We start from the raw sequence: 24,465 nt of genomic DNA, 5'->3' as shown, positions 1-24,465 counted from the left end.
ATCTTGGTATTGTATAGTCTTTGGTACAGGGCTTTATTGACAGATCATGATTTTGCATTGATACTGAAACGTATGATAAAATGTCATTGATGTTGTCATCCGTGTAATGTTAATAGAAGTAGTTATTAGTACAGAAGTGGCATTCCGCACGATATTTCATTTTGTGTGCCTCTTTTTCTGCTTTTGCTAACTCTCACACAACTTCAGAAGAAAAGGGGTGTGTGTGTTTGTGAGTTAGAGAAAGAAGAAAAAGAGGCACAGAAAATAAAGTATCGGGCGGCGACTCAAAAAAAACCCCAAACTATTTTATGTAAATGAGAGATTATATTTAGAAATTGAAAAAATGCTACACATCTGTGCATCCAGGGCCAGGTGGCTTGGTCGTGCCACAACCAAAGGCGGTTGCGTTGAAGTACGGCTTGGTAGCGACACAGTTATAGATGACGCCTTTCCAACTGTTCTCCCTATAGATGCAATTGATGTAGCTGCAAAGGGACAATACCTGATTAGTGTTTCTTATATGTATATCCAGGGATATCGTGGATCTACCTCGTGCACACCGTATCTCCGGGTATGGCATAACGTCCAGCGGTGCTGATGCCCTGACAATAGACGGTTTCCGCTGGTGCGGTGGTCGGAGTAGTAGGCGGCTCTGTGGTTGGGGTTGGTGTGGTTTCTGTGGGAGTGTTTACTGTGGTTGGAGTCGTTCGAGTGGTCTCTGTGGGAGTGTTTACTGTGGTTGGAGTGGACTCTGTGGAATCTGTTGGAAGGGTTACTGTGGTTGGGGTGGTATCTGTAGGTGGGTTTACTGTGGTTGGAGTGGACTCTGTGGAATCTGTTGGAAGGGTTACTGTGGTTGGGGTGGTATCTGTAGGTGGGTTTACTGTGGTGGGAGTGGGATCGGGACTGGGACTGGTACTGGGTTCGGTTGGAAGGGATACTGTCGTTGGAGTAGTCTCTGTGGGAGTGGATGTGGAAGTGGAGTCTGTTGGAAGGGTTACTGTGCTTGAGTCTGTGGTAGGGTCTAGTGTTGTGATCTGCGTTGTTGCTGTGGGAGTATTCACAGTGGTTACAGAGGAGTCATCGGAAGTGGTCACTGTGGTTACCGGACTCGTGTCCACTAAGGTGGTCTGAATAGGATCTTCATTGGCGGAAATCTGCCCAGGCAGATCGCACACGTCGCCTGTGTTGCCCTTGCAATGGGATACACAGGGAGTGCCCGTGGCAGCTGAGGTCGCACTGCACACGTAGTTGTCCTTGCATGTCTGGGTGTACGCGGTGATTACCCCATTGTTGCAGGCGGCAAAGGTGTTGCGGGAGGTGCAGGTAAACTTGGTGCTTACATCCGGACACACACCGCATACGGCCACATCGCCGCAGCCTTTCAGCACCGTCGTGCTGTTGGCCATGCAGGTGGCATAGTAATCCGTGCAAATGGCCCTCTCGCTGGGGCAGGTGTAGTTTTGGCTCTGGTCGCGCACACCTAACAAGGCCCAACTGTTAGATAAAAGGGTTTGTGAAGGTCAAATCACTTACCATCGAAGCACAACTGGAACTGGGTCTCGCTGATGCAGGCATGAGAGTTCTTGCAACGGCCACACACGGCATCCACGGTGGCTGGGGCCAGGAGAATGGCGATCAGAGCGAGCGAAAATATCTGAAACTTGGACACCGCCATCTCTGGTTGGCAATTAATGATGGGGCACCTGCGTGTCAGGCCTTTTAAAGCCAAGCTACTTCTCCTATCTTTATGGCGGGGGTCTGTGGGATGCTCGTGCTGTAATCTTTCAATGCCGAGCAGGGGCAATAAAGTTGCTGAACCCACCATTTTGGGGCTTCCTAGTAAGCTAATCTGGCGAATATTCCGGTAGCCACCATATTGTCGTATATTTAAATGTATTTTCCAGGATTAGCCGCAGTATAACCTGCCTAAGTTATCTCGTGTTTGTGTGTGTCGAAGATCTTTTGAAGCATTGGCTTCTGTTTTCCCATATAAAATGCGGCATTTCGTGGCTGCTCTCGTTAGTCAGCTTCCAGTAGTTCAGCCATAATGCAGCAGTCCCCGTTCCTCAGAACTCTGGTGAGCTCCCTCCCAAAAATCAATTCCAAATCAAATTCGATTATTTATGGTTCTTATGGTCTTGCCGATTAGTGCCTCTTCCTGATCATCGGTCTGATGGTGGTATACAGCCAAGGTTTGTGCAATGAGTGTCAAGACAATGGAGTAGCCTGTGTGAATGAGACCCACTACCGCTTCTGTTTGGACAACGTCGAGCCTGGAGCAATTTTGCCATGCGGCGATGGCGAGGTCTGCACTAGTCTGCTAAAAATTTGTGTTCCCAAGGGTGCCTATGATTCAACCTGCGCAGCCGATGAAGCCGCATCCCCGAGCGAGTGCCCCAGCTGCACTGGCAGCGCCCTGTTCGTCTGCACCAGTCGAACCACCTTCCAGATGTGCGACGGCACCACATTGACCGATCGTGTCATCAAGTGCAACGACGGCAAGTTCTGTTCGATGCAGTCCGGTAAATACTGTGTGGGCGAGTGCGAGCTGCCAGGCGACATTGAGTGCGATCGAGATGCACCCTAAGCAGGACTAGATCTAAGTTTATTTCAAAAGTATCTGTTAAATAAATCAACGAATCAATTTTGATATAAATATTAAGTTTAAATTTGGTGTTTGATTCGCTCAAAAGCACGTAAGGCTTGCTCAGGCAGTACCACATTTTGAATGGCATTCCAAGGCGGAGATGTATCTAGTTTATCTTGTCTAAGAAGATATCTTATCAGTTGTATTAGCATCAGCATTTCAGGTGATGTGACGCACGGTAATGCCTGTAATTGGTACACCAACCAACTACATATTTGTAGTCATGTTTATTCGGATTTCTTACAGAGAAAGTAAATCAAAATAAATACAAAAATAAATAAATAAACAAAGATTTTGCCATGATCATCATATATAATATATGTATTTCATCGACTAAGCCGGAAGTTTTCCTTTGAAATTATACTGCTGCATGCAGTGCAACGACTTAACCTGGGAGCCTTCGTTGAATCAGTTCGCCGCTAAAACCTGAAGGTCATTGGTTCGTTTTCGTTTTTAATTGAAATTATGCTGCAAGCAGTTGCTGCATCTTTGAACTGTTGAAATATTTTTAAAATCTTAACATAGTACAATGGATCTCGGCAGTTTTCGAAACTCTAAGTTTAATTGTGCCAGAGCATAGATCCCCTCGTTTTATGCCTACCAGATAACAGAGCGGCCAAAAATGTGATTCTGTGCAAAAACAGACCTTGAAACGCTTCGGCCATATAACACTTGTTACGACCTGTTCGGCTTATCAATTTTCTGTGGCCCACCCATCCTTCCGGTAGAAAAGCTAAGCAAATTCGGTTGCGAAGGTCAGTGTTCTGGCGATATACATACTCGTATGTACATATGTATGTATGTACCATGGAAATACTCCAAATGCAGATGAAGATACAGGTGCGTGTTTGAAATAAAAACAAATTGAATTAAGCAATCCAATTGACATTGACCCCATTGTGGGGGAGCTGTGTAATCCAATTAGTGCTATGTGAGGCAATGACGTCAAAATCGGTTTCTGATGAGGTGAGAGGGGAACTATTTATGGTCCCGATTGCTAATGTGTGTACAACATAGTGCGGGTACTCGCACGTCTATCTTCATTTGTTGTGATTGCCATCGCTGCGCTGCTGCGCTGCTGCTGCTTCTGTTATGCTGTGAAAACTCGTAAATTATTCAGCACTTTTCATTGCTCGCATTTGTTTGGTAGGGTTTTGGGTTGGGTTGGGTTGGGTTCGGTTCGGTTGGGGGATGTGGAGTTGCTCCACATTTAATGGGCGGCACAGAGGTGTGGAAAACAGATTCGCAACAGGAAACAAAACAGAGAAAGAGCCGACGAAACGTGAAAAGCGAGAGCACAGGCGAGAGATGCGACGCCTACTGCTTCCCATTCCCCAATTCACAATTCCCAATGTTGCTGCTGGTGGCTGGTGCTGCTGCTGGGTGGCGCATCTAATTGTTTCGACGGTTGCGTTTTGTTATTGTAATTAATATTTGGCTAAATTCAGCGATGGGTTTGTCACAAAAACTAAAAAGCGAAAAGCGTCAAACAAATTGCGGTCGTTACACTTTTTGCCATGCCAAGTGAATGAATAAAATAAAGTGTCGCCTCCGTGTGGGCTGCCTGCCACTACAGCGCCACAGAGCAACGCGTGCGGATCAGTGGATTATCATCATGGGCAGCCTGCGCTTGCAACTAACGGTGGCAACATGCTGTCTACTCGTCCTGGCCTCCTCAAAAGTGCCCACACATCCGCAGACCAACAGCTGGCGGGATCTTTTCTTTGGCAGCAAGTGGCTGACGCCGGGTCCACGATTCCGTGAGTCCAAGTGTATGTTTCGAACTGCGGCTCATCATCATCATCTACTCCGAAATAGTGTGCTCATCTGTGTTCGTTTCCTTTTTTTTTTTTCGTCTGCAGTTTTGCCCATATTCGCTCTGGTGCCCATTGGACCCGGCAGCTGTTCGGCCCCCTCTGGGGAGCAGGGCAACTGTATTCCCAGTAAGGATTGCATACTCAGGAACGGCATACCAGCGGGTCCCTGTGGCGGCGGCTATGGCGTCTGTTGCATATGTAAGTTTATCGGTATGAACTTATGCAAGTTTCCTCTCTAAAATTCTGTGCCAATTTTGCCAACTTTCCCCAGTTCTTCAGACCTGTGGCGGTGTGATACGCGAGAACTCCACGTACTTTGTGAACCCCAATCATCCCGATGTCTATGATGGCACTGGCAGCTGTCAGGTGACGGTGCAGAAACTCCATCCGGACATCTGTCAGCTGCGCTTGGATCTGGATATGTTTTCCATAGCTCCGCCCGAGGCCGCCAATCACTTGTGCAATCAGGATCAGCTGCTGATATCGGGCGGAAGTCCGACGCCCACCATTTGTGGCAGCTCAACGGGAGACCACAGTGAGTGAATATCTGCTAACCCACCGTAATCTCGTAGCCATCTCAATGTCATGCTTCATGCTTCACGCCTGGACAGTGTACATTGATGCGGGTCTGGGCCAGAGCAACCCAATTGTCTTATCTGTGATCACCAGCGGAAGTTTTCCGCGCCTGTGGCGCGTCCGCGTCACGCAAATCCACTGCGGCAGCATCAGTCGAGCGGATCAGGGCTGTCTGCAGTATTACACGGCCATTAGTGGGCGCGTGCGGAGCTTCAACTACAACACGGTGGGTGGCAGGCAGCTCTCCAATCAGGACTACAGCATTTGCATTCGCAACGAGCGCAACTTTTGCGGCATTCAGTACAACACCTGCCCGGATCTGGAGAACAATCGGTCGAGGGCCTTCACGCTGTCGGGCAACTCCAACAACCCGGTGGCCACCATGGTGGGTGGCGGCGGGTCCAATGGCTGTCTGAGCGATTGGCTGCTCATTGGCTGCATTCGATCGGCTGATCGCATCCCACCGCTGCCGGGCTGCGAGGATCGGGTGTGTGGGGGCACCTTCAGCGCCGAGGCCGGCATGTTGGCCAAGACAGTGCAGTGTAAGTGTAGGACTTGACTCTGATTAACCCGTTTTAATGTCTCGCCTGCAGCCAGCGTTCGTCCCTTCCGGCTGTACTTCCACACGGATGGCGTGGAGGCACCGAATGACATAGATAATCGTGGATTCTGCCTGGACTACGTTCAGCAGCCCTGTACAAATGGTTTTTAGTCGCAGTCGCAGTCGCCGTCTCTTAATATAATATATATGTATATTATAATAAATAACTTTATTTATTGATTGGATTCGTAGTTAAGGTAGTCATAAGTTTTCTCCTAGTTTAAGTTAATTTAAGTAGCCCACAAAAACTTTGTGACATTTTGGTATAATTTAAAAGTCATATCGGGGGACGTATCGAAATTGTGTAGCAATTTGAAAAATGTCTAACATTAAAATCGTTTCCATCTATTAATACAGATTACGTTTAATTAATAATACTTGGCCGAAGCAAAAACAAAATTTAAATAATAATATTAATAACAGGATAGAAACACTATGAAAAACGCATTCTTTTAAGGACATTTTCGTTATTTTGTTGTTGTTGTTGTGATGCTTGTGATGTGGTGTGTCGTATAAAAGGAGGATTTTTCTGGGGGTTTCGCTTGCTGCTCTGCTCGTCCGAGATCGCCAATTTCAGTCTGTTGCGCGCATAGCCCGATTTGTGACATCACTGGGCGAGTGTGGTCGTGGGGGCGTGTGGCGAGGGGGGATCGGTATCTCTCAATGGAAATATACATCTGTCTAGATCCTAATAGGTTTGTATCAAGGCAGCCACATGCTGTTTCTCCTCATCGGTCAGACCGTTCTTAAGCGTCCGTCGCACTGAAAAAGCATACAATAAATTATTAGAATATTATTTCAGTTGGATTATTGATTGGATTGACATAAATGTATTAAGGTTCTCATGCTGAAGTTAGGCTACACGAGACATGCATTTGAGGGGCCTGTTAAAATCATGCCGAGAAAATTTATAGCATTTCCGTAAACAAAATACAAAAATTCCAAAATGAACAAACAAAAAATAAAATATTGAAAACAGAATTTAATTCACTAACCAAAAAAGGTAAGACCTACAAAAAAACAGTTTGGCTGTTCTCTTTCGGTAACGGTAACGGTTACGGTTACGGCTACTGTTAACACTAACGGTAACGGTTACGGTTAGCGCTGAACACAGCATTTCGGTTTCTATGGCGATGGTGCTCTTTCAACTGTGAATCCTTCTCGCGTGCGGCTGCGCTTCACTTCTCCGATTGTCAATATATGTATATATATATATTTTTGATATATTTTTTGTTTGTAAAATGGTGCGTTAATGGTGAGAAAACAAAGTGAAAAACAAAAAAATTAAAACCCAATATAGGCAACAGATTTGTATGCTAAAAGCTGGCAAAACGAAAGCTTCCATTAGGTGGGGAAATTTCAGTTGGATAAATGGCCAAAAAGCTTTGGTAATACAGGGGGCAGGGGGAGTTTCGTGAATTTGGAATTTCGTGTGGGAATTTTTTGGAGGTGTACTTTGATTGATTGATTGATTGATTGATATATATTTATAATTGTCGCTGGTTGTAGACTCTTTCGTGTGTGTGGGTGTGTGTGTCCAGCTAAAGGTTATTGTACATATACCGCGCTGTGTGTGTGTGTGTGTGTGTGTCGAAAAGATAGACCAACACCTTTTGCATTAAATCTGTATTCTTCGGTGAGGTTCTGGGAATATATCGTGCATGGAAGTGATGAACTCACATGATTTGCGATCCGCATTACGCGTCCGCTTGCGCTCCCTGGGCGTGGTGCGTGTGCCCGGCGCCTTGGTGGCGGTCTTGACCAGAGATTCGAGTATCTCGTCATCGCCATCGGTGAACTGCTCCTCGCTCTGGCGGGCAATGGGTGAGCGCAGTTGCTCGGCCCGACGACGTCGCCAGGTGAGTGTGCCATCGGCCTGATCCGCGCTGGGTGTGCCCAGAAGGGTTCTGCAAAGGGGAAATTCAATTAAGTAAACTTTGGCCTATGAGGAGTCCTCTCTTCTGAACCCACTTCAACTCTGCGTCGGCCACATCCTCTTTGGTCTTGAACTTGGCCATATCGATGATCAGCTTGCCACGCGTCTTATTGCGCTCGCGATGATTGGCCTTCTTCTCGAGCTGCTGCTGCACCCGCTCCCTGGTCGTGCGATACTCCAAAGCGAACTCGGACAGGGTGCGGCAGAACTCATTCGGCCGGGACTCGGCCACACTGTGCTGGGGCATGCCCAGCCAGAGCAGGAACTTGCGATATCGGTTCATCACGCGCCGATGTACGATCTGCAGGATGATTATGCGCTCCGCACAATCGGCCAGGAAGTCCACGAGCTTCTGCTTCAGCGGTGGGGGGCAGTCGTGTTTGGCTATCACTTTGAGGCGATCCCAGGAGGCCTTGCACTCGGACTCCAGCTGGGTAAGGTTGTGGGCCAGGTCGGCAAAGTCGGCCTTGGAGGCACGCGTTATGGGACCGATTTCCGAGTACAGATCACTCGTGTCGCTGCTCGACTCCATGACCATGTGGCAGAGATGGTGCAGCAGCGAGTGCTTGTGCACGGTGTCCTTCACCTCCGGCACCTTGGCCAGATACTCGATCTGGAAGCCCTTGACGGGGGCGCCATTCAGGAAGATGCCCACGGACAGCAGCGTCGAGAGAATGCTGCGGAAGGTGCGATTCTGACGCAAGATCTCAATGCCTTGCTTGAGATCCATCAGCGGTTCGGCAATTTCCTTCTGCAAGTGAACAAAATCAATCAAATTTGGTTTTTGAGAGGATTAATGATAAACTCCACTCACCTCACTGTTGTCAAAGTCCAGGCGGAAGGCCCACAGCTTCAGTCGTGCCCCCAGCTCCGAGATGGAGGCCAGCGTCAAGAGGAACTGCTCGGCACTGCCCAGTGGCAGCTCTGGGTTAACCAGCTGCGCCTCTTGGATCTTGCCACGCTCCTCATCCGTTGGCAGCATATTCAGAAGCTTGTCAATGCCCTCACGGGTCACCACAGTGGCGTCCATCTTCAGGATGGCCGCCTTGATGGCACGCGGTGGCGGCAGCTTCGTAATTGCTATATTGATCGCATTGGAACGTTTGTGATCGAGCACAATGATCTCTTTGCTCTTGTTTAGCTCTTGTTGTTTCTGCAAGACGGTGCAAACACAGTTAATTAATTCCATAAAAGATAAATCAGATACAATATGGTGCAAAGAGTAAACGAGAGAGTGAGGGAAAGATAGAGAGTGCAGTGGAGTGCAGTGCAGTGGAGTGGAGTCTGTTCTGTTTTGATATAAGAGTCTGTTTGTGGCTATGTGGCTGTGTGTGTGGCTGTGTATATAAGTGATAGAAAACCAACACCAAAAACACAAAACAAAATGGGCAACAGATCGTGAGTTATAGACAGAGAGTGAGAGAGTGAGTAAGAGTGAGAGTGAGAGAGTGAGATGTACATATAGACAGAGAGAGAGAGAGAGAAACAAAAAGAGTTTTTGTTGTATAAAACATTTCATGGCACTCACCTCCTAAAGAGAGACATTTGTAAAACATTTGCAAACATAATTGAGAAATTATTATTTGTTTTTGTTTTGTTTTTGTTTGTATTATGATTATTTTGGAGTGTTTGGAGTTTTTAGCACACGTTTAACATTTACGTTGATTTTAATCCGCAAAACAGACATTCCGTTCCGTTCGACATTTATAAGAAATTATTGGGATAGAAGAATGCAAATATAATTCGTTAAAGAACAAAACACTTATCGTTAGGGCGGGAGGGAGAGAGAGAGTGGGAGAGTGGGGTAGAGACTATCTATAGCTATGTAATTTATTCACACTTATTCTAGGGGGTGTTTAGGTTTATTCAATTGCTTTTGTTCGAGAACCTTTGACCAATACGTTAGATAGGAATAGGGTAGGAGAGAGAGGAACACAGATCTGTAAATGGGGGAGTGGGCAGGGGAAATGTCTACGCACCTTGGTCATCAAGTCTTTGGCCCTGGACTCAAAGAGATGCTCGAGCTTCTGGGTATCCACATTGGCGTTGGGCAGCTCATCCCAAATGGTCTTACCCACCACCTGGGGTATCAAGTCTTCGCGCACTTCCTTCCAGAAGAGCTTGACCTGTGCCAACAAGCGACAATAGAGAGATAGAGAGAGAGAGAGAGAGAGAGAGATTAATCTTCCAACTGTTGTTGAGGCTCTTCCTTTCATTCCCCTACCGTCTTCTTGTTCTTCTTGATCGTGTTGTTCCCATTGACCAGATCCCCGTTTACGGATCCGTTCAGGGAGCTGTTCACACTGTTGGTGAGGCTGCCGCCATAGCCGAACATTGGGGGAGGGATCAAACTGGGTGCTGGCGGCATCATGGGGGGTGGCAGTATGCCTCCGCTGGCAAATGGCGGCGGTGGGGGTGGAATTCCCACACCCAGGCCACGTGGCGCCAGCACATCCTTCTCATCGTCGTCGTGCAGATCGGTAAAGTCCAGGTCGCAGAGGTTCAAGGGTCGCGTCATATTCCGCACCAGCTCCTCCCAGTGGAGTTCGTTCTCCGATTTCTTCGGCTCGGACTTTTTCAGCTGATCCTGATCCACACTCGACGATCTATGGGAGGGAGGAGATACAATCCAGGGGAGATCATTACTTTATGTCATCGTGATGGTAATATTCGTAATAATTTTGGCAGCCTTTCCGGCTCATATCAGCCATCAGTCGATGGTGGTGGTGGCCGTAAATGTATAATCTTGGAGCCAGCCTTATCGTGGGGACACGCCTGGTGCCTAGCAGCAGCAGCAAGATAGTCCCCATAGATAACGATAGAATCAGGCGACTCGGGGGGCGGCGGGCGGAAGGCGGGAGACTACTTTCTTCGAGAGCTCCGATGACGAGGGGTAGATATGGGACGACCAAAACCCACGACTGGATGAATTATTGAACTCTTACGAAACTCTCACATAAAAAAATCTAATCGAAAAATTAATTTGCACAATGGACTCTCCGTTGTTGTTGTTGTTGTTGTTGCTGCCGCATTATCGGGTTGCATTATCGTGCAGATAAGAGTTCCTGTTCCCACCTTCTACTATTCTACTATTCTACGATTTTCGATTGGGTATAAAAGATGGAGAGCCACACGAATATCAATCATTCACTCACTCGAACGACATGGATGTAAGTCTGGGATTGATACGCATCCGCAAAGATTAGGATTCACATTACCAAAAATATTCTGTTTGTGATTGCAGTTCAACGCAATTCTCGAGAAGACCAAGGCCTTCAGCAAGAAGCCCCCAACGGAGGTTTACCTGGAGTTCTATGGCCTCTACAAGCAGATCCATGAGGGCGATATTGCCATCGAGAAGCCCGCCGATGCTGAGGGTGCTGCCAAGTACGATGCCTGGCTGAGCCGCAAGGGACTGTCCGTTGATGCCGCCAAGGCCGCCTACACTGCCCTGTACGAGAAATACGATCCCATCTACGGATAAGCTATAGCTAGACTCCCCCCTGTACCCCTTTACCACTGTCCCCCTGCCCCACGTCCCTGAGCAACAACTTTGTCTTTGATCCGGCAATAAATCTTGTTTAGCCAATAGTTTTTATTGGTTCTCTGAGATTAAGTATTTTTATAGCTGCCCCTTGCAGCAGTTGGGGCTGTTTTCCCGTCAAACGGTGGTATTATTATGGAGGTTCTGCCTTCGGTAGAGCTCTACACGCTCTGAATCCGACTCACGTCCATGGCCAGCTGTATCTGAACCTCTAAGCTCTCAAGATCGGTGGGTTCAGCGTTCATATCCCTCAGAACCCCGAGTAAAATGTCTGTGTTGTGTATTTGCTGGGTAATCAGCTCAACTATACGGTTCTGACTGATTATGTCCAGCTCCTCGTCTGGCAAGCCCCCCTGGCGCAGGACTCGTAGCTCGGTTTGGATGTTCTGGACATTCTCCTTGATGCCCATCAACAGCATTGTTCGTGGGTTCAGGCTATCCATTTGAGTTTCTGCCTATGTCTGTTCGATTGTGAGTCTGAGAGTAGATTGTGATTCTGATTCACGTTGAGTGTAGTAGATCAATGTCTACCCGGATCCGCTGTGTCAGGAATTCTAGCATAATCATTTGTAGGCAGGAGCTTTCTCTTCCACAGGTCAGGCATATAATGGATGAGAGATCCAAGTAGCAGGTGATTCCACAAAAGAGTCAAACCCTCGCACGGACACGTCTATATCTTTGCTCGTGCAGTCGCCCGATGCACGGGGATTGCTTGCCCTAAATTCTTATCGCGGCAATAGCTACGTGGCGCCATATATGCTCGTAAACCAGAAATAGTACCATCCAGCCTGCAAGCACCCCAAGCACCGCACGGCACGAGCTTCTAATCGGATTCAAGAGGCAGAAGGGGGGAAGAAAGTTCTCAAGAGGCAAGTTCCAAGAGTCAAAATTCTGACTCAGTTATGGACTTTATATAGTCATGAATGACTACTACTTGGGGGCGGGGCTAAAGTCGTGCCTTACTCATGGCATAGCCTGCCTCTAACAGACCACCAAAAGTCATACGATTTTGCCTCCACTCTAAGAAAGTGTTTACACGATCCTGGAATTGTAATGCTGCATAGCTCACCTTGATATTTCTCCCTTGCTTTTGCTCTTGGCCAGTCCCTCTTTGGCTTTCGATATGAGGCCGGACATGTCGCCGACAATGGCCGAGCGACTGCCAGGCTCCTGTGTGGGACTTGTGGGCAGGTTGCTCAGCTTCTGTGTCAGATCCTTGACCGTGTGATCGCGCTTCAGCTGCAGCTGCAGCAGTTGCTGCTTCCCCTCGCTGTCAATATCTGTGTATGGGTGGGGGGGAGGAGAACAAACATTTGTAATAATAATAATGAATTTATCCGCAGTTATTGGGCACACAGAAAAGTATGCAGCGGCGGCTGTGAAATGGAGTGATGGACATGTCTTGGCAGCGCTCGAGAGTAGGCAACACTCTCCTCGGAGAGCACACGGCACCCACCTGTTGGGGTATCCACAGCGGGGTTAGTACTGGTTAGGGTTCTGGCTGGAATGCTGCCAATGGGGGCATGCCACCAGCCGGGTGGCGGTGGCGGCGGTGGCGGAGGCGGTGGTGGCGCCACCATTGCAATGGGTTTCCGTATGGGACTCAGCGGCTCTGTTTCTGGCAGTATGTCGCCCTTGACCGGCGTGGAGCTAAGCGGAACGGCCGTAAAATCAAAGCCTGAGGCATTCAGCGGCTTCTTGGGACTCAGCAGGACATCCTCGGGATCCTGTTGCTGCTGCTGCTGCTGCTGCTGCTGATGCTTGGGCGATTGACTCATCTGCGTGTAGTAGTTGTTCAGGCGATTGGCATCGTTCTCGTACTTCTTGTAGCCACTGTCCGTCTGCTGGATGTTCTTCATGATCCCGTTGATCACCGTGGCGTTCCGTTCGCGGAACAGATTCTTTTTCGTGAGGAACTCGTTCTGGTTATTGGTGTTATTGTTGTTGGCCTTGTCGAAGCTGTTGTTGATGATCGAGATGCTGTGGCTGCCGCTCAGCAGCTGTTTGCTGGGACTCAGCAGCAGGCTGTTGTTGGGCGTATCATTGTTGCTGTTGCAGTTGCTGTTGCTGTTGCTGCTGCTGATATTATTGTTGCATGGCTGCGGCTGAGGCTGCAGCTGAGGCTGCGGCAGCTCGTGTTGCAATGACTGCGGCGGACTGTCGCCGCTTTGTATGGTGGCAGGAATGGCTGTTACGATTTGGCCTTTTGGTTTTTGTGGCGGTTAGCATTTATGATCAGCGGGTGAGGCAACAGCGGGACAAACACGGATACACACACGGATAGATGGAGTGATTAGCATTGGTTGTGGGGGAGAGAGAATCAAAAGTTAGTAAGCAGCCTGTACAGAGAAGCCTTTGCGTTATCCTGGTGCAACTTTGCGTGGCACGCACTCACCCAGACCCTCGCGCTGCTCCAGTGCGGCAAATATGCCATTGGCCGCTGCCTCCTGCTGCTCCTTGAGGAAGCTCTTGTGCCGCTCCGCTCGCTCGCGACGACGCCTCAAACCGGGCGTGACGCCCGCACCGTCGCGTGCTAAACGAAAACCGAAAGGATATTAGTGCTCTGATTGCCAAAGGGACATCCTGATTGGTTGCTTACGCTTCTTCTCGTTGAACAGGCCGCCACTGAACTCCGTGGAGTTGGTGGAGCCCGAACTGTCCTCGTCCAGGGTGCCCTGGGTGGGCGTCATACGCAGCATTGTGGTGGGCAGGACCTTGGTGATGGGCGCCGGACTGTTGTCGGTGCTGTGGCGACGCGACTTACGCCGCTCCGTGGTGTTCGTGCCCGGCCGATAGCGCTGCGTCTTGCGCATGGAGTTCTGCGGCAGCCGCTGCCCGTCCGATTCACCATCTTCGAATCTGTTACAGAGGGAGCATTAGTTCTGTGGCTAAAATACTTTGGATAGAGCCTGAGCACACCCACTTGAGCACAGCCTCATAGAGTTGCAGCTGATCGAGCAGATCCAGATCAGTGCCCGGCTTGGACATGTAGCGCCGAATGACCGTCTCCATGCCCTGCTGCTCCAGCAGGTCGCTCTCGTCGTAGAACGTGTCCTGATCGTTGAGGCCCGCGAGGGTTTTGTTGATCAGCGATGTGGCATAGATCACCAGTTCGGCATCCGCATTGTCATAGTCCTTGAGCAGTCTGTAGAAATGAGAACATAATGAATGTGAATGTAGTTCCATCTCTAATGTGGATATGCTGCCCAAAAGTATACCTCATTATGTTGGACCATGGCAGCGTTCCCTGTGTGGCATCCACCGCGTGTATGGCACTGACCAGCACATAGCAATTGGACTCGGCATATTCGACAAAGACCAGCAACAGCTTGAGTGCCGTCTTCACCACGGATCGGTAATTGGAGGCAATCAATGAGTATAGCCATTGCATTGTCGGCTCATGCTTCATCACGCCGTTCATTCCATCCACATAGAGCATGACCTAAAGCAACAGCAAACATGACATAATTATCCCTAGATTGGCTCTCGAGATCTTTGGGATCTGCTTACCTGTCCGAGGGCACGCAGTATATAATTCTGATAGTTTTGATTTGCACAATTGCCCACGCGCACCAGACAATTGAGGCCGCCGAGGGCCACAAAGGCATGCACCAGATCCTTATCCTCCTGGAACACCTGCTTCAATGAGAACAGCGCACGTCGCAGGTCGCTGCCCTCCGATGAGAGTAGTTTTTCTGCCAGAAAAAAGTTTTCCCATTATAGAATAAGAATGTGTTTTTTCTGTTTAAATTGTTTTGGTCACTTACCAATAATCGAATGCACGCGTACGTTCAGTTGGGTGCGTACCACCAGCGAGTTCTTGCGACTGTTCAGTTCAAAATATATAAAATATAAAATAAAGAAATTAATTCAATTTAATTGAATTGAATTGAATTGCACAGAAACATTTGTTTGTCATGGCACACTCTGGGGCTCCCCATTCGAATGGCAGGGGGGTTCATTGACCAGCCAAAAAGAGCATTGATTACCCGCTGTTTTGCTGCTTGCTGCTTGCCCTTCCCTGTGCCCTGTTCTGCTGTGATCTGTTCTTCTGGTGGTCATAATACTCGTAAAAATAATAACCAACGACGCAGATAATTGAAAATGGACTATGAGGAACACACACACTGGGAGTCGGACTTGGAATCGGAATACAGGCAAGAATTCATAATAATAATAAAGGTTTTCAGCACCACACATGTCTCTGTCTCTGCCTCTGCCTCTGCCTCTACCTCTGGGTGCCTCTCTCTCTCTCTCTCTCTCTGTCTTTCTGCAGACTTCTCTGCGGAATTTTGATGCGGCACATGAGGCGCATGATTTGCATGCAAGCGCGCTGCCATGACTAATGCGATAAGCATGATTAGTGGCCCAAAGGACGGGCCCCAGACCACTCTCATTGGCGCCAATCGCCGACTCGTAAATGGGTGCCCCCTTCAAACGCTGCAAAGTGGCTGCAATTTGCGCAGACGCGGCGACATTTACGTTATAATTTGCAAAGCATCAATGCCAGGATGCTAGGAGCCAGGAGCCAGGCCACCTCCTCCTTCCCGGCTTATGACTGATGGATGCGATGGATGGGATGGGATGGATGAAGTGAAAGTCAGAAATAGACTGGCAGTTATCCAGGTGCCAGTGCCAGTGCCCAGAGAGGTTAAGCAACTTCAGAACATTGACTTTGAACCACACTGCTTGCCCCTGGTACGGTTATGACTTTAAGCCTTCCTTCTTTTGAGCCGCCTCTTCTTTAAGCCATCTTTTTGTGTTTTACTGTGTTGTGTTCTTCTACTTTGACACTTGTGCCCCATCGCGTACATCATTTTTCTTTTGTCTGTCTGTCTGTCTGTCTTGGCGGACAGCTCTGCTTTAGCGCCTGCCCTGCTGTTGCTGCTGTTGCTGCTGCTGCTGATGCCTTTTTGTCATGACATCACGTTCCACACGGGGCTCTGGCTTTGGCTCTGCTCTGGCCGCGAAATAAATAAATAAAGCAGCAACAAAACAACTATCAAAAGTATCACAAGATGAACGACTGGCGAGTACCTCTAAAGGCAGCAGCCACCCGACCGCTAGTCAGCTTCAAACGGATGAGATATTCCACGTTCTTTTCATAGATCCCCACACTGGTCTGTTCTCTCCAGTCGATCACATCCTTTCCACTGCCACCTCGAGGGGTATTTGTTGAGAAATGTACTTTATATGCAATGCCAGTTATGAGAAAAAGCGCTCAAAACTCTGACAAACAAAAAAATATATACACATATAACGACTGGAGGAGGCAGAGGTTCAACAACAGCAACGACATCAAAATGTGGCAGTACCCATACCCTTGGCTGTACGTTGTGTTGTTTGTGCGCGGATTAAATGCAAATTAACTGCAAGAGTTGCAAGAGACAGTCGCAGCACCAGCAGCAGCAGCAGCAGCAACAAGTTGCACGTAGCAATGTCGTGGCATGCAAATGTCTGGAGCACAGTCAGAGAGTCCGTTTCCTGTGTGTGCCTGCCTGCCCGCCTGCCTGCCACACAGATACGAGTATGTATGTATGTATTTGCGAGAGACAGTCAAATAACTTTATTAGCAAATCCCCCCCTGAGATGGGAGTCAGATATGGTCAAGGAGTAGGCGATCCGACCGCCATGGCGTATGTGTAATATGTGGCATTTCGGTGAAAGGCTGACAGACAGATAGGGAGAGAGAGAGAGAGAGACAGAGAAAGAGAGCCACCCACGATCTGGTGCCCCAGTAACCCAAAGGAGGACACAGGGGACAGCGTGAAGACTGGTTCAACATTTCCCAAAGCTGCTCAGACTTTCCCGAAAATGAGCAGGGGAAAATGGGTTCAAGGTAAGCAGCAGCAGCAGCAAAAGTGAAAATTCTCTGACAAATTTTTGTGTTTGCCCGAGTGGTGGGTGGCAGCGTCAGGCTGTGTGGCTGGGCTGCCTTGATTGCGCCAGGTGTCCACTGACTCTGCCACCAACATGTGGGTTGACAATTCGTTAGTGTCCACCGATCATCCCACACACAAACACACACACAGGAGGAAGAGGGAGATAATTGTGTGTGTGTTTTGTTCTCCATTCACTGCACTCACCTCGCGTTCAGGCCCTCGATCTCCTCGGTCTGTTCGGCCAGCGATGATTCCAGGTCCAAATAGGCACCATAGTCCCCATCCTTGTACACCTGAATGGCTGCATCATCGATCTGCAATGAGAGTAGAAAAGAGAAGGAGACAGATGCTTAGTTTCGCCGGCAATTATAATTAAAGTCTGGCTAAAAGTAAATGGCAGCATCAGCAGCAGCAGCAGCAGGCACTGCACTACCGCACTACGCAGTAAAAGTTGTTTATGGTTTCGGTTTTTGAGTAAAAAGAGAAAGAAGCTGCGGGATGGTGGATGGTGGACGGTGGATGCTGCATGGCAGATGGGGGCTACACTTGGAAGCTGCTGATGGAGAGGTTGATGTGCTGCTGCTGCTGCACCATAGAACGTTTTGTTGCATTGAAAGTCTGCAGTCGATTTCGTTTAGGCCAACATTGAGGCCGACATCGGGCAACAGCAGCAGCCAAAGTCGGAGTCCAAGACCAAGTTGATGGCTGGCCAAGAGATGACGCGTCGACTGGCTGGCTGGCTGGCTGTGGCTGGTCGGTCACCTACTTTTCTCTGCTTTCAGTTTTCTTTCAAGCCGCTGATTGCCTTGGCTGCCTGATTGATCAAGCTCCTGCTGCGTGCACAAATGCGCTCGCTGATTGACGGCGGACAGACCAACTCTTCTTGTGTCTCGTTGTGTTTATTGGCGCATTGAAAGTAATTATTTCTGCATTTACAGAACAATTACCGGGTACAACATGCTATTATATCTGTGTCGATGCTTAATGCTTAATGTGTGAAAACAGCAGCAGCAGCATCTGAGAATATTGCCCGTCATCCGGGTGGAAGATTACACAGACGAGACAAGTCTTTCCATCTTTGGGCTGCACCCAGCATTAGCTGGAAGTTAAGGTTTGGGTTTGGGTTTGGTTCTGGGTTCATTCTCTTGTGACTTTCTTTCGACCCTTTACAGCGAGGAGACATGAGTTCTATGATGTCAATTTCCTGTACTAATTTCCCATTTTTAATCACACGAACAGAGATCATTCCTTTTTAAAGACTTATTCAATGACTTTTGGGAAAATTTTTTAGTTTTCTTATGAATTTACGCATTTAAATCTAATACTGCATTTCATAGAACCCTATCAGCCTAGTCTATAAATATGAGAATTTTACCTTAACGCAAATGAGTCTTTTCCTAGTTAAATGACTCGTCAGCACTTGATAGGTTTTGTTTACCCAAAAAGTCAGTGCGTCGTGCCATGCCATGCAGTCTCGTACGAATCACGTTTTCTTATCAAACAAACAAAAAGAGAAGAAGAGCGGACCCACTCTCGAAGCCTCTTGAGCAAATTTTCTACTGACTTCTACTGGCTGAGGCATTCAACAAAAACTTTCTAGAGCAACGTTTTGGGTCGTCGTCTATCATTCATTCCGTCATTGATCGTTGTTTGCCCTAAAGGAGGCAGAGGAGCAGAGACAACATTCAAATTATGTGTCAAATGCGTGCTTTAGTCTACTATATAAACACAGCCGATCTTTATATAAGTGATCTGTCGGGGCGGGCAATTAAAATCAAAGCAAATATTGGCCTCCAGCTTTCTGCTTCCAAATACAAGCAAAAAACTATAGCTTGGAAACGTTTTTATGATTTATTTATGTTCCGTCTTTCATATTCGTTTGTTCATTCGTTCATTCATTCATTCCGTTTCGCTCATTCACAGCTCTATGCAAATTTTTATATCGGTCGCCTTTTTGGCTTTGATTTTTTATTTTGAGTGAAGCATGACAAGATTTTTAATCAAAATGATTTTTGGCCAAACAAAAAACACACACATAAATGTGGCCATTGACACACTTAAGGGGGGAGCGCGCGCGAGCATAAAAATCAACGAGGAGAAAATATATTGTAAAAAAAAAACGTGGGGTAAAATAAACTATAAAATCAACAAAACGATAGATCCAATATGTTTAGGAAAATAAATAAATATTTTTTATATTATTGACAGCCCTGTAAATTCGTCGTTGACGACTTTTTTTTGGCGAGATAACAAATTGGATATTCATTTTGATTAATTATAATTGAATTATTTTTTGTAGAAAAAAAGAGACATATACAATAATAAAAAGTAATTTGTTGGCTATAATGAAGAGATGACATATGGATCTGCTTCTCTTTTTTCAGGACAGACTAATGATGGGATTTATGTATGAAAATATTCATTATATGGGATTATATTTGTTAGAGCTATTAAATACGGATGAATATGTGACTAATTTGGTAAATTGGATAGAAATATAGGCCTAATATTTTGTACATAGTTGATTCTTTTTTAGCTTAAAAAATAATCTACTTTAAAGGTTATATTATAATGAACGCTACATTAAAGTTAAGTTTTAAAATTATTTTAAAGCTCAACTAAAAAATAGCTCTCGAATTGGAAATAAGAAGCAACTTCCAACTCTGTATTATAAGCCTAACGAGCTAAAAAAAAATTGACTTTAAAACCCAGTTAGAAAAGCTCCGTTCCGCATTTTAGGAGTTAGAACAAGGATGACCATAGAATAAAAATCATTGTCAAACTCTAATAAAATCCACCAAAACGATTTCTTCCTTCACCAGTCTCTACTTTTCACAAACAAATTGGGATCAAAGGTCAGCCCACTCACAATCTAAATAAAACCCAACAAAGAGCGTTAAATTGTTAACCTTGTCGTCGGTTTCAGTGACTAATACACTTTTGCTTTCACATCAATCAGGGTTGATTGACCCACAGGTTGACTGCAAAATCTGATGGATGACTCCAGTGCTAATTGAATTCAAAAACCAAGCATAACTTCAAAGGGAAAATATATGTATACAGAAGAAATCGCTGTGCAAATTTGTAAGGCAAATAACCAGAAGAGAGAAGTGTCTCCGCGTGGTTCAAATATTTGACCAACAATTAAATCGCAAAAAGATAATGGAAAAGTTTCGCCCCGGGTCAAGCCCTCTACAAGTCAATGATTTTGATTGACTTTGAATGCAGCTACAACAAATAGTACCGAGTGTATTTCAATCCGTGTGAATGACACATGTAAATGACGCAATGCTCTCAATATAACGGATTAATTTATTTATTTACTATAAATAATTTAATTGGTTTTTTTTTTTATTTTAATGAGCTTTTGCCTTTGGCTTTGCCTTCTTTGAACGTTTTTTTTTTTCAATGAATTGTTTGACTTTTTTTGTAGTTTAATTGTGGCTATAGTCTTTGTTGTCTTTTTTGTTGCTGGGTTTCCATTTCCATTGGCCATTCAATTGAACACGCGTACTCCCTATATGCTTATCTCTAATTCTGTTCTGTTCTGTTCTGAATGACGCGAAGAAACAGTCAACCGAGAAATAATTGGCAGTAAGAATAACAAAATAAATTCAAATCAAAACATTAGCAAATATCATTAAATGTAGTCGAATGGGTAGATACTGCCTATAAAGGTTCTGGCAAAAATATATAAAATATTTTTGGCAGTTTTCTTTATTTACTCAGACATAATTTCTTGACGTTTTAAGGTTTTCTCCAGCATAGAGCTTTTCCTTTTCCCTAACACCTCTGTCTCCTGCTGTTCCGTTCCCCTCTTTCTGCTGTTTTCGTGTTTGAAGAATCTTAAAAATATATATACAAACAGATATACCCTATTATACCCTATACCCTCCACAGTATTGAGTATCATATCGTTTCATTGGCCAGCCACAACGACTACTACTCGCATGATTATTTATATTTTTAACTTTTGTGGGTTCTCGAATCTGTCCGCACTGTCCCGCGCCACTGATGTCATCGCTGGAGATTAGGCGATCGGTGGGGCGAAAATTTATGAATCTATTGTAATGCGCTAAATTTAACAAGTTGCATGCATGGTGGAACTGCCGATAGGAGGAGTAGAAGCAGTCAGCAGCAGTCGGCAGGCCGGCAGCAAAGCTCTCCGTTTGCTGACTAATTGGACAAATGGCATTTACAGCTGCCGCCGCGACTGCTGATGCCGATTTGGATGCCGAAGCCTGCCACATAAATCTGCCTCCGACAACATCCTGAGCACACTGGATATAGAAGCTGGAAGCCAGAACACTTCCTTTTGCGATTTGCTCATTAGAATTTATTGCCGCCGCTTGTCAAGATTTACGTATCCTTGCGGCCTGCTCTGCTCTGCTCTGCCCCACTCTGGATGACAGATGACAGGCAGTGGCTGGTGGCTGGTGGCTGGTGGTGGTGCCTCTACGAATGGGGAGGCTGGCTGTTCGATGCTCCTTAGTGGCTTTTTTGCAAATTAGTCAAAGTCAGGCAGGCAGCAGGCAGCGCGATGCCACTCGTTGCAGGGGCAAACAATGGCAGGCTTAGATAATTGCTGGCCATGGCTTTCACAATGCGCCCAGAAAAGAGAGCCGGCCCCGACTGTGCTCCGACTGTGGCTCTGGCTCTTGGCTCTTGGCTCTCGTCTCTCGGCTCTGGGGTCTGTGGTCTGGGGTTTTCTGCCTGCTGCCCCAACTTCCTATTAGTTGCCACAGATTGTGCGATAGCAATAAGTTAGCCCAGCCCGGGGCTGGCTCAGAGCCGGGCTTGCTCTTCCCCGCCCGCCAGTGGATCTGTGGAGCCAATCCCTCGCCATTGCCATCTGCCATTGTCTTCTGGCCGGGATCGCTGAATCGTCTAGCTCAGTGGAAAGGGTCGGTCATTGGCATGCCCGTCCATTGGCAATGCATCATTTGTTCGGTTCGGGAATAAAATATTGTAATAAGTACGGGTTTAGAACATGCTAAAACACTTTACTTCCTTGTCTCTGTTGTATCTATCCCTATCTATCTCTCTCTCTCTCTCTCTCACTCCCTCTCTCGCTCTCTCTTTTTTCCAGAACTAAACCTTTTGTTTGTTTTATTTGTGTTCTTGGTTGATAAGTTTTTCTTCTGTTATTTACCAATTACCATTTTAGCAGATTTTCCATTTGTTTTTTGTTTTTGTTGGTTTTGTGGTTCTTTCCATTTCAACGCTCTTTCCTCTTTTCTGATTTTCCACAAATAAAACTTATTCCGCTTCAATTGACTCTCACATCTCTCCCTCTCCCTTTCTACCATTTTGAACATTTTTTTTAGATTTGTGGCTAGAGTTTTTTTTCTGTACTTTTCCCTCTTTTCTATCGAATCAATTTGGTTCTGGCCAAGTTTAATCTTTGGCTTTCATGTGGAAATTTCACAAAATAAATCAATTGTAGATTTTGTTTAGTTTTTTTGTGGAGGAACATAATCGTTCCATTGCGGACGATAAACGAGTTATAATGCTTTTTATGCGAAATGTGGTGGCGATATAGAGCGATAAATGCGTCTAAACACGCTATGCAAATGACTCTCGGTCTCGGTTTGGGGTACCGGGTACCGGCTGCCGGGTGCCGTGCCGCCACACACAAAAAGCCCAACTCGAAATATCCATACAAAAATGTATATGCCATCAGTTCAGAGACAGTGCGTTTGAAAGGTTTTTGACTTTAGATAGACTCTGGATATTCGTTTGGTCCAGTCCAAGTCCCAAGCCTTTCCTAAGGATTTTCTTAGCCAGACAGCAGCTGCTGTCTTGTTTCGTTAGTACTTGGGTTCTCAGCGAAAGGAGTGGCAAGAAGGAGAATGCAATTCAATTAAATAAGAATGACACTCGCAGCCACAACAACAACAACAGTTGGCAGGAAAGGAGCAGAGAGCTATGCTTGGGAGAGGCAGAGAGAAAGAGCGCTTGAGGACGAGAGGTAAAAGTGAAAAAAAAAATGTACAAGGGGTGGGGGAGGAGGGAGAACATTCGATCACTCCTGATAGATGCAAAAACAGCCAAAAGCTAATAAATTATATTAATATACATACGTACATATTTAAAAAAAATTTTGGTTGTAAATTGTTCATAAATTAAATGGGAAAATAAAACTGTTTTATGGATTAAACAACATTTGCAACTATTACTTTTAATGCGCTAACTTTTATTCCCTCTCCTGTCCACAAACTTATGGCTTCAACTGTGGACCACTATCAGCAAAATCAGCAAAAACCAGCATCATCGCAGGCATCAAAGCGCTAGCTTTGCGTGTGCAAAAACTGTTTTCATCATGGTATAAAAATAAATATTAAATTTGGGAAAGAAGAATAAAAAAACCTTCAAAAAAACTATGAAGAATACTAACAAAAAAAATAGCCAACGATCTCGATAATGCCTATACATACTTCTTAATGTATACGGAAAGTATCTCGTAAATGCGACGTTAAAAGAGTTAATGCCTTTTCATATACAAAAGATTTTTGTACGAGTAGCCTGTTTTTTTTCGGCTAAAAGATTCAGACTTTGCGATAAGGCTGAAGGCTGATAAGCTAAAGCCAGTTATAAATACGGATAATATGTATTTATATAAAAGAAATAAGGAAAGAAAGATGCATTGTCTTATTGCTTACACTTTGTGGGGCATTCAACAGCCTGAGAATGGTGCCGATCTGCGTGGCCAGTGGCATGGTTGTGGCAAACGCATACGTGGGGGCACGCACCGGTATGGGGAAGGCGGTGCAGGCCGATAGCGGATCACTATCCACCAGATACTGGACACGAAAGGTGATTAGTTCGTCGGGCTCCATTTTCACAATCATTTTGGCGAATTTATTTACATTCGTCTCTCGAGATCGCACTTCCACTTCCACGTTTTTCACATTTGTCTTTTGATTTTCTTTTATTTGATTTATTTACTTTTCTGGTATTTTCTCTCACTTTTATTTATTTGCATTTTCACTTGAACTGGAACTGGAACTGAAATGGATTTTTGGATTGGCATAAATTTGTTTGCTTTTCGCTGGCTTGCAATTTGTTTTAATTTTGATTTTTATGACGTGCACTCTCTGGGCCAAGCCCCGAAACGAATTTAAATCACACAAAAACACACAAGACACAGGGACAGAGTTTCAGGGGGAGATCTATCGAAACAATGGATACCCTGTGAAATTTATCTTATCTATGATAAATAACAGAGATTTTTTTTTGAAATTTTTAATCTAGATAATTCCTATGGAATATTGTGATCCTACCCTTCATGCAGCATACAGAACGGTCTTAACGGTCGTTAATCTTATTAAAATCGTCATACCCCTTGCCAGAGGTATACCAAATTGTTGCATAATTGTTTGGCAGTTGGTGTCTTTTGGTCTTTTGGCTGAGGAAACGGCAACACACGCATGTTGCGCAATTTTATGCTAAATATTGC

The 24,465-nt window shown here is 46.0% G+C and overlaps 5 protein-coding genes across 8 annotated transcripts; 3 read left to right on the top strand and 2 right to left on the bottom strand.

Annotated features, from left to right (window-relative positions):
- Window positions 1-304: 304 nt before the first annotated feature.
- On the bottom strand, window positions 305-1,707 carry LOC111067771 (cell wall protein DAN4). The gene is made up of 3 exons (XM_022357072.2): window positions 1,537-1,707; window positions 550-1,483; window positions 305-485 (listed from the first exon to the last, which is right to left on the bottom strand). The coding sequence occupies exons 1-3, from the start codon at window positions 1,676-1,678 to the stop codon at window positions 347-349; spliced, it is 1,215 nt and encodes a 404-aa protein (XP_022212764.2). The 5' UTR covers window positions 1,679-1,707; the 3' UTR covers window positions 305-346.
- A 288-nt stretch (window positions 1,708-1,995) lies between these two features.
- LOC111067796 lies at window positions 1,996-2,665 on the top strand. The gene is made up of 2 exons (XM_022357103.2): window positions 1,996-2,080; window positions 2,153-2,665. The coding sequence occupies exons 1-2, from the start codon at window positions 2,051-2,053 to the stop codon at window positions 2,588-2,590; spliced, it is 468 nt and encodes a 155-aa protein (XP_022212795.1). The 5' UTR covers window positions 1,996-2,050; the 3' UTR covers window positions 2,591-2,665.
- A 1,557-nt stretch (window positions 2,666-4,222) lies between these two features.
- On the top strand, window positions 4,223-5,797 carry LOC111067867. The gene is made up of 5 exons (XM_022357199.2): window positions 4,223-4,422; window positions 4,513-4,665; window positions 4,739-5,002; window positions 5,079-5,585; window positions 5,637-5,797. The coding sequence occupies exons 1-5, from the start codon at window positions 4,266-4,268 to the stop codon at window positions 5,753-5,755; spliced, it is 1,200 nt and encodes a 399-aa protein (XP_022212891.2). The 5' UTR covers window positions 4,223-4,265; the 3' UTR covers window positions 5,756-5,797.
- Window positions 5,798-5,799: 2 nt separating this feature from the next.
- On the bottom strand, window positions 5,800-23,954 carry LOC111067864 (FH1/FH2 domain-containing protein 3). Of its 4 annotated transcripts, none has more exons than XR_005967673.1 (17): window positions 23,669-23,954; window positions 17,211-17,320; window positions 14,892-14,950; window positions 14,635-14,819; window positions 14,343-14,566; window positions 14,048-14,269; window positions 13,724-13,983; window positions 13,520-13,657; window positions 12,581-13,327; window positions 12,194-12,404; window positions 9,805-10,186; window positions 9,559-9,706; window positions 8,395-8,735; window positions 7,616-8,331; window positions 7,325-7,551; window positions 6,659-6,825; window positions 5,800-6,406 (listed from the first exon to the last, which is right to left on the bottom strand). XR_005967673.1 is itself a non-coding variant. In XM_022357196.2 (16 exons), exons 1-16 carry the CDS (start codon window positions 23,855-23,857, stop codon window positions 6,333-6,335), a joined length of 4,230 nt encoding a protein of 1,409 aa, XP_022212888.2. In that variant the 5' UTR covers window positions 23,858-23,954; the 3' UTR covers window positions 5,800-6,332. The 4 variants fall into 4 exon arrangements, 2 of the variants coding, with proteins under 2 accessions (XP_022212888.2, XP_022212887.2); XR_002607152.2 differs by having other exon boundaries at window positions 6,640-6,825; window positions 8,395-8,733; window positions 9,560-9,706; window positions 23,669-23,953; XM_022357196.2 differs by lacking the exon at window positions 6,659-6,825 and having other exon boundaries at window positions 8,395-8,733; window positions 9,560-9,706.
- LOC111067868 (acyl-CoA-binding protein) lies at window positions 10,673-11,190 on the top strand. The gene is made up of 2 exons (XM_022357200.2): window positions 10,673-10,750; window positions 10,825-11,190. Exons 1-2 carry the CDS (start codon window positions 10,745-10,747, stop codon window positions 11,062-11,064), a joined length of 246 nt encoding a protein of 81 aa, XP_022212892.1. The 5' UTR covers window positions 10,673-10,744; the 3' UTR covers window positions 11,065-11,190.
- Window positions 23,955-24,465: the final 511 nt, after the last annotated feature.

This window comes from Drosophila obscura, unplaced genomic scaffold (genome assembly GCF_018151105.1).
Source record: "Drosophila obscura isolate BZ-5 IFL unplaced genomic scaffold, ASM1815110v1 contig_181, whole genome shotgun sequence".
Taxonomy (NCBI): Eukaryota; Metazoa; Arthropoda; class Insecta; order Diptera; family Drosophilidae; genus Drosophila; species Drosophila obscura.
This window is presented reverse-complemented; position numbering and strand designations above follow the sequence as displayed.

Coding starts and splice junctions, on each gene's coding strand:
- LOC111067771 (XM_022357072.2), bottom strand. CDS start 1,678: ATGGCGGTGTCCAAGTTTCAGATATTTTCGCTCGCTCTGATCGCCATT. Junction 1,484..1,536: donor GTTCCAGTTGTGCTTCGATG/GTAAGTGATTTG, acceptor GGGCCTTGTTAG/GTGTGCGCGACCAGAGCCAA. Junction 486..549: donor GGAGATACGGTGTGCACGAG/GTAGATCCACGA, acceptor GTCCCTTTGCAG/CTACATCAATTGCATCTATA.
- LOC111067796 (XM_022357103.2), top strand. CDS start 2,051: ATGCAGCAGTCCCCGTTCCTCAGAACTCTG. Junction 2,081..2,152: donor CCCCGTTCCTCAGAACTCTG/GTGAGCTCCCTC, acceptor CTTGCCGATTAG/TGCCTCTTCCTGATCATCGG.
- LOC111067867 (XM_022357199.2), top strand. CDS start 4,266: ATGGGCAGCCTGCGCTTGCAACTAACGGTGGCAACATGCTGTCTACTC. Junction 4,423..4,512: donor ACGATTCCGTGAGTCCAAGT/GTATGTTTCGAA, acceptor TTTCGTCTGCAG/TTTTGCCCATATTCGCTCTG. Junction 5,003..5,078: donor CAGCTCAACGGGAGACCACA/GTGAGTGAATAT, acceptor ACGCCTGGACAG/TGTACATTGATGCGGGTCTG.
- LOC111067864 (XM_022357196.2), bottom strand. CDS start 23,857: ATGATTGTGAAAATGGAGCCCGACGAACTAATCACCTTTCGTGTCCAG. Junction 13,658..13,723: donor CCTGTTCAACGAGAAGAAGC/GTAAGCAACCAA, acceptor GTTTTCGTTTAG/CACGCGACGGTGCGGGCGTC. Junction 13,328..13,519: donor GGAGCAGCGCGAGGGTCTGG/GTGAGTGCGTGC, acceptor AAAAACCAAAAG/GCCAAATCGTAACAGCCATT.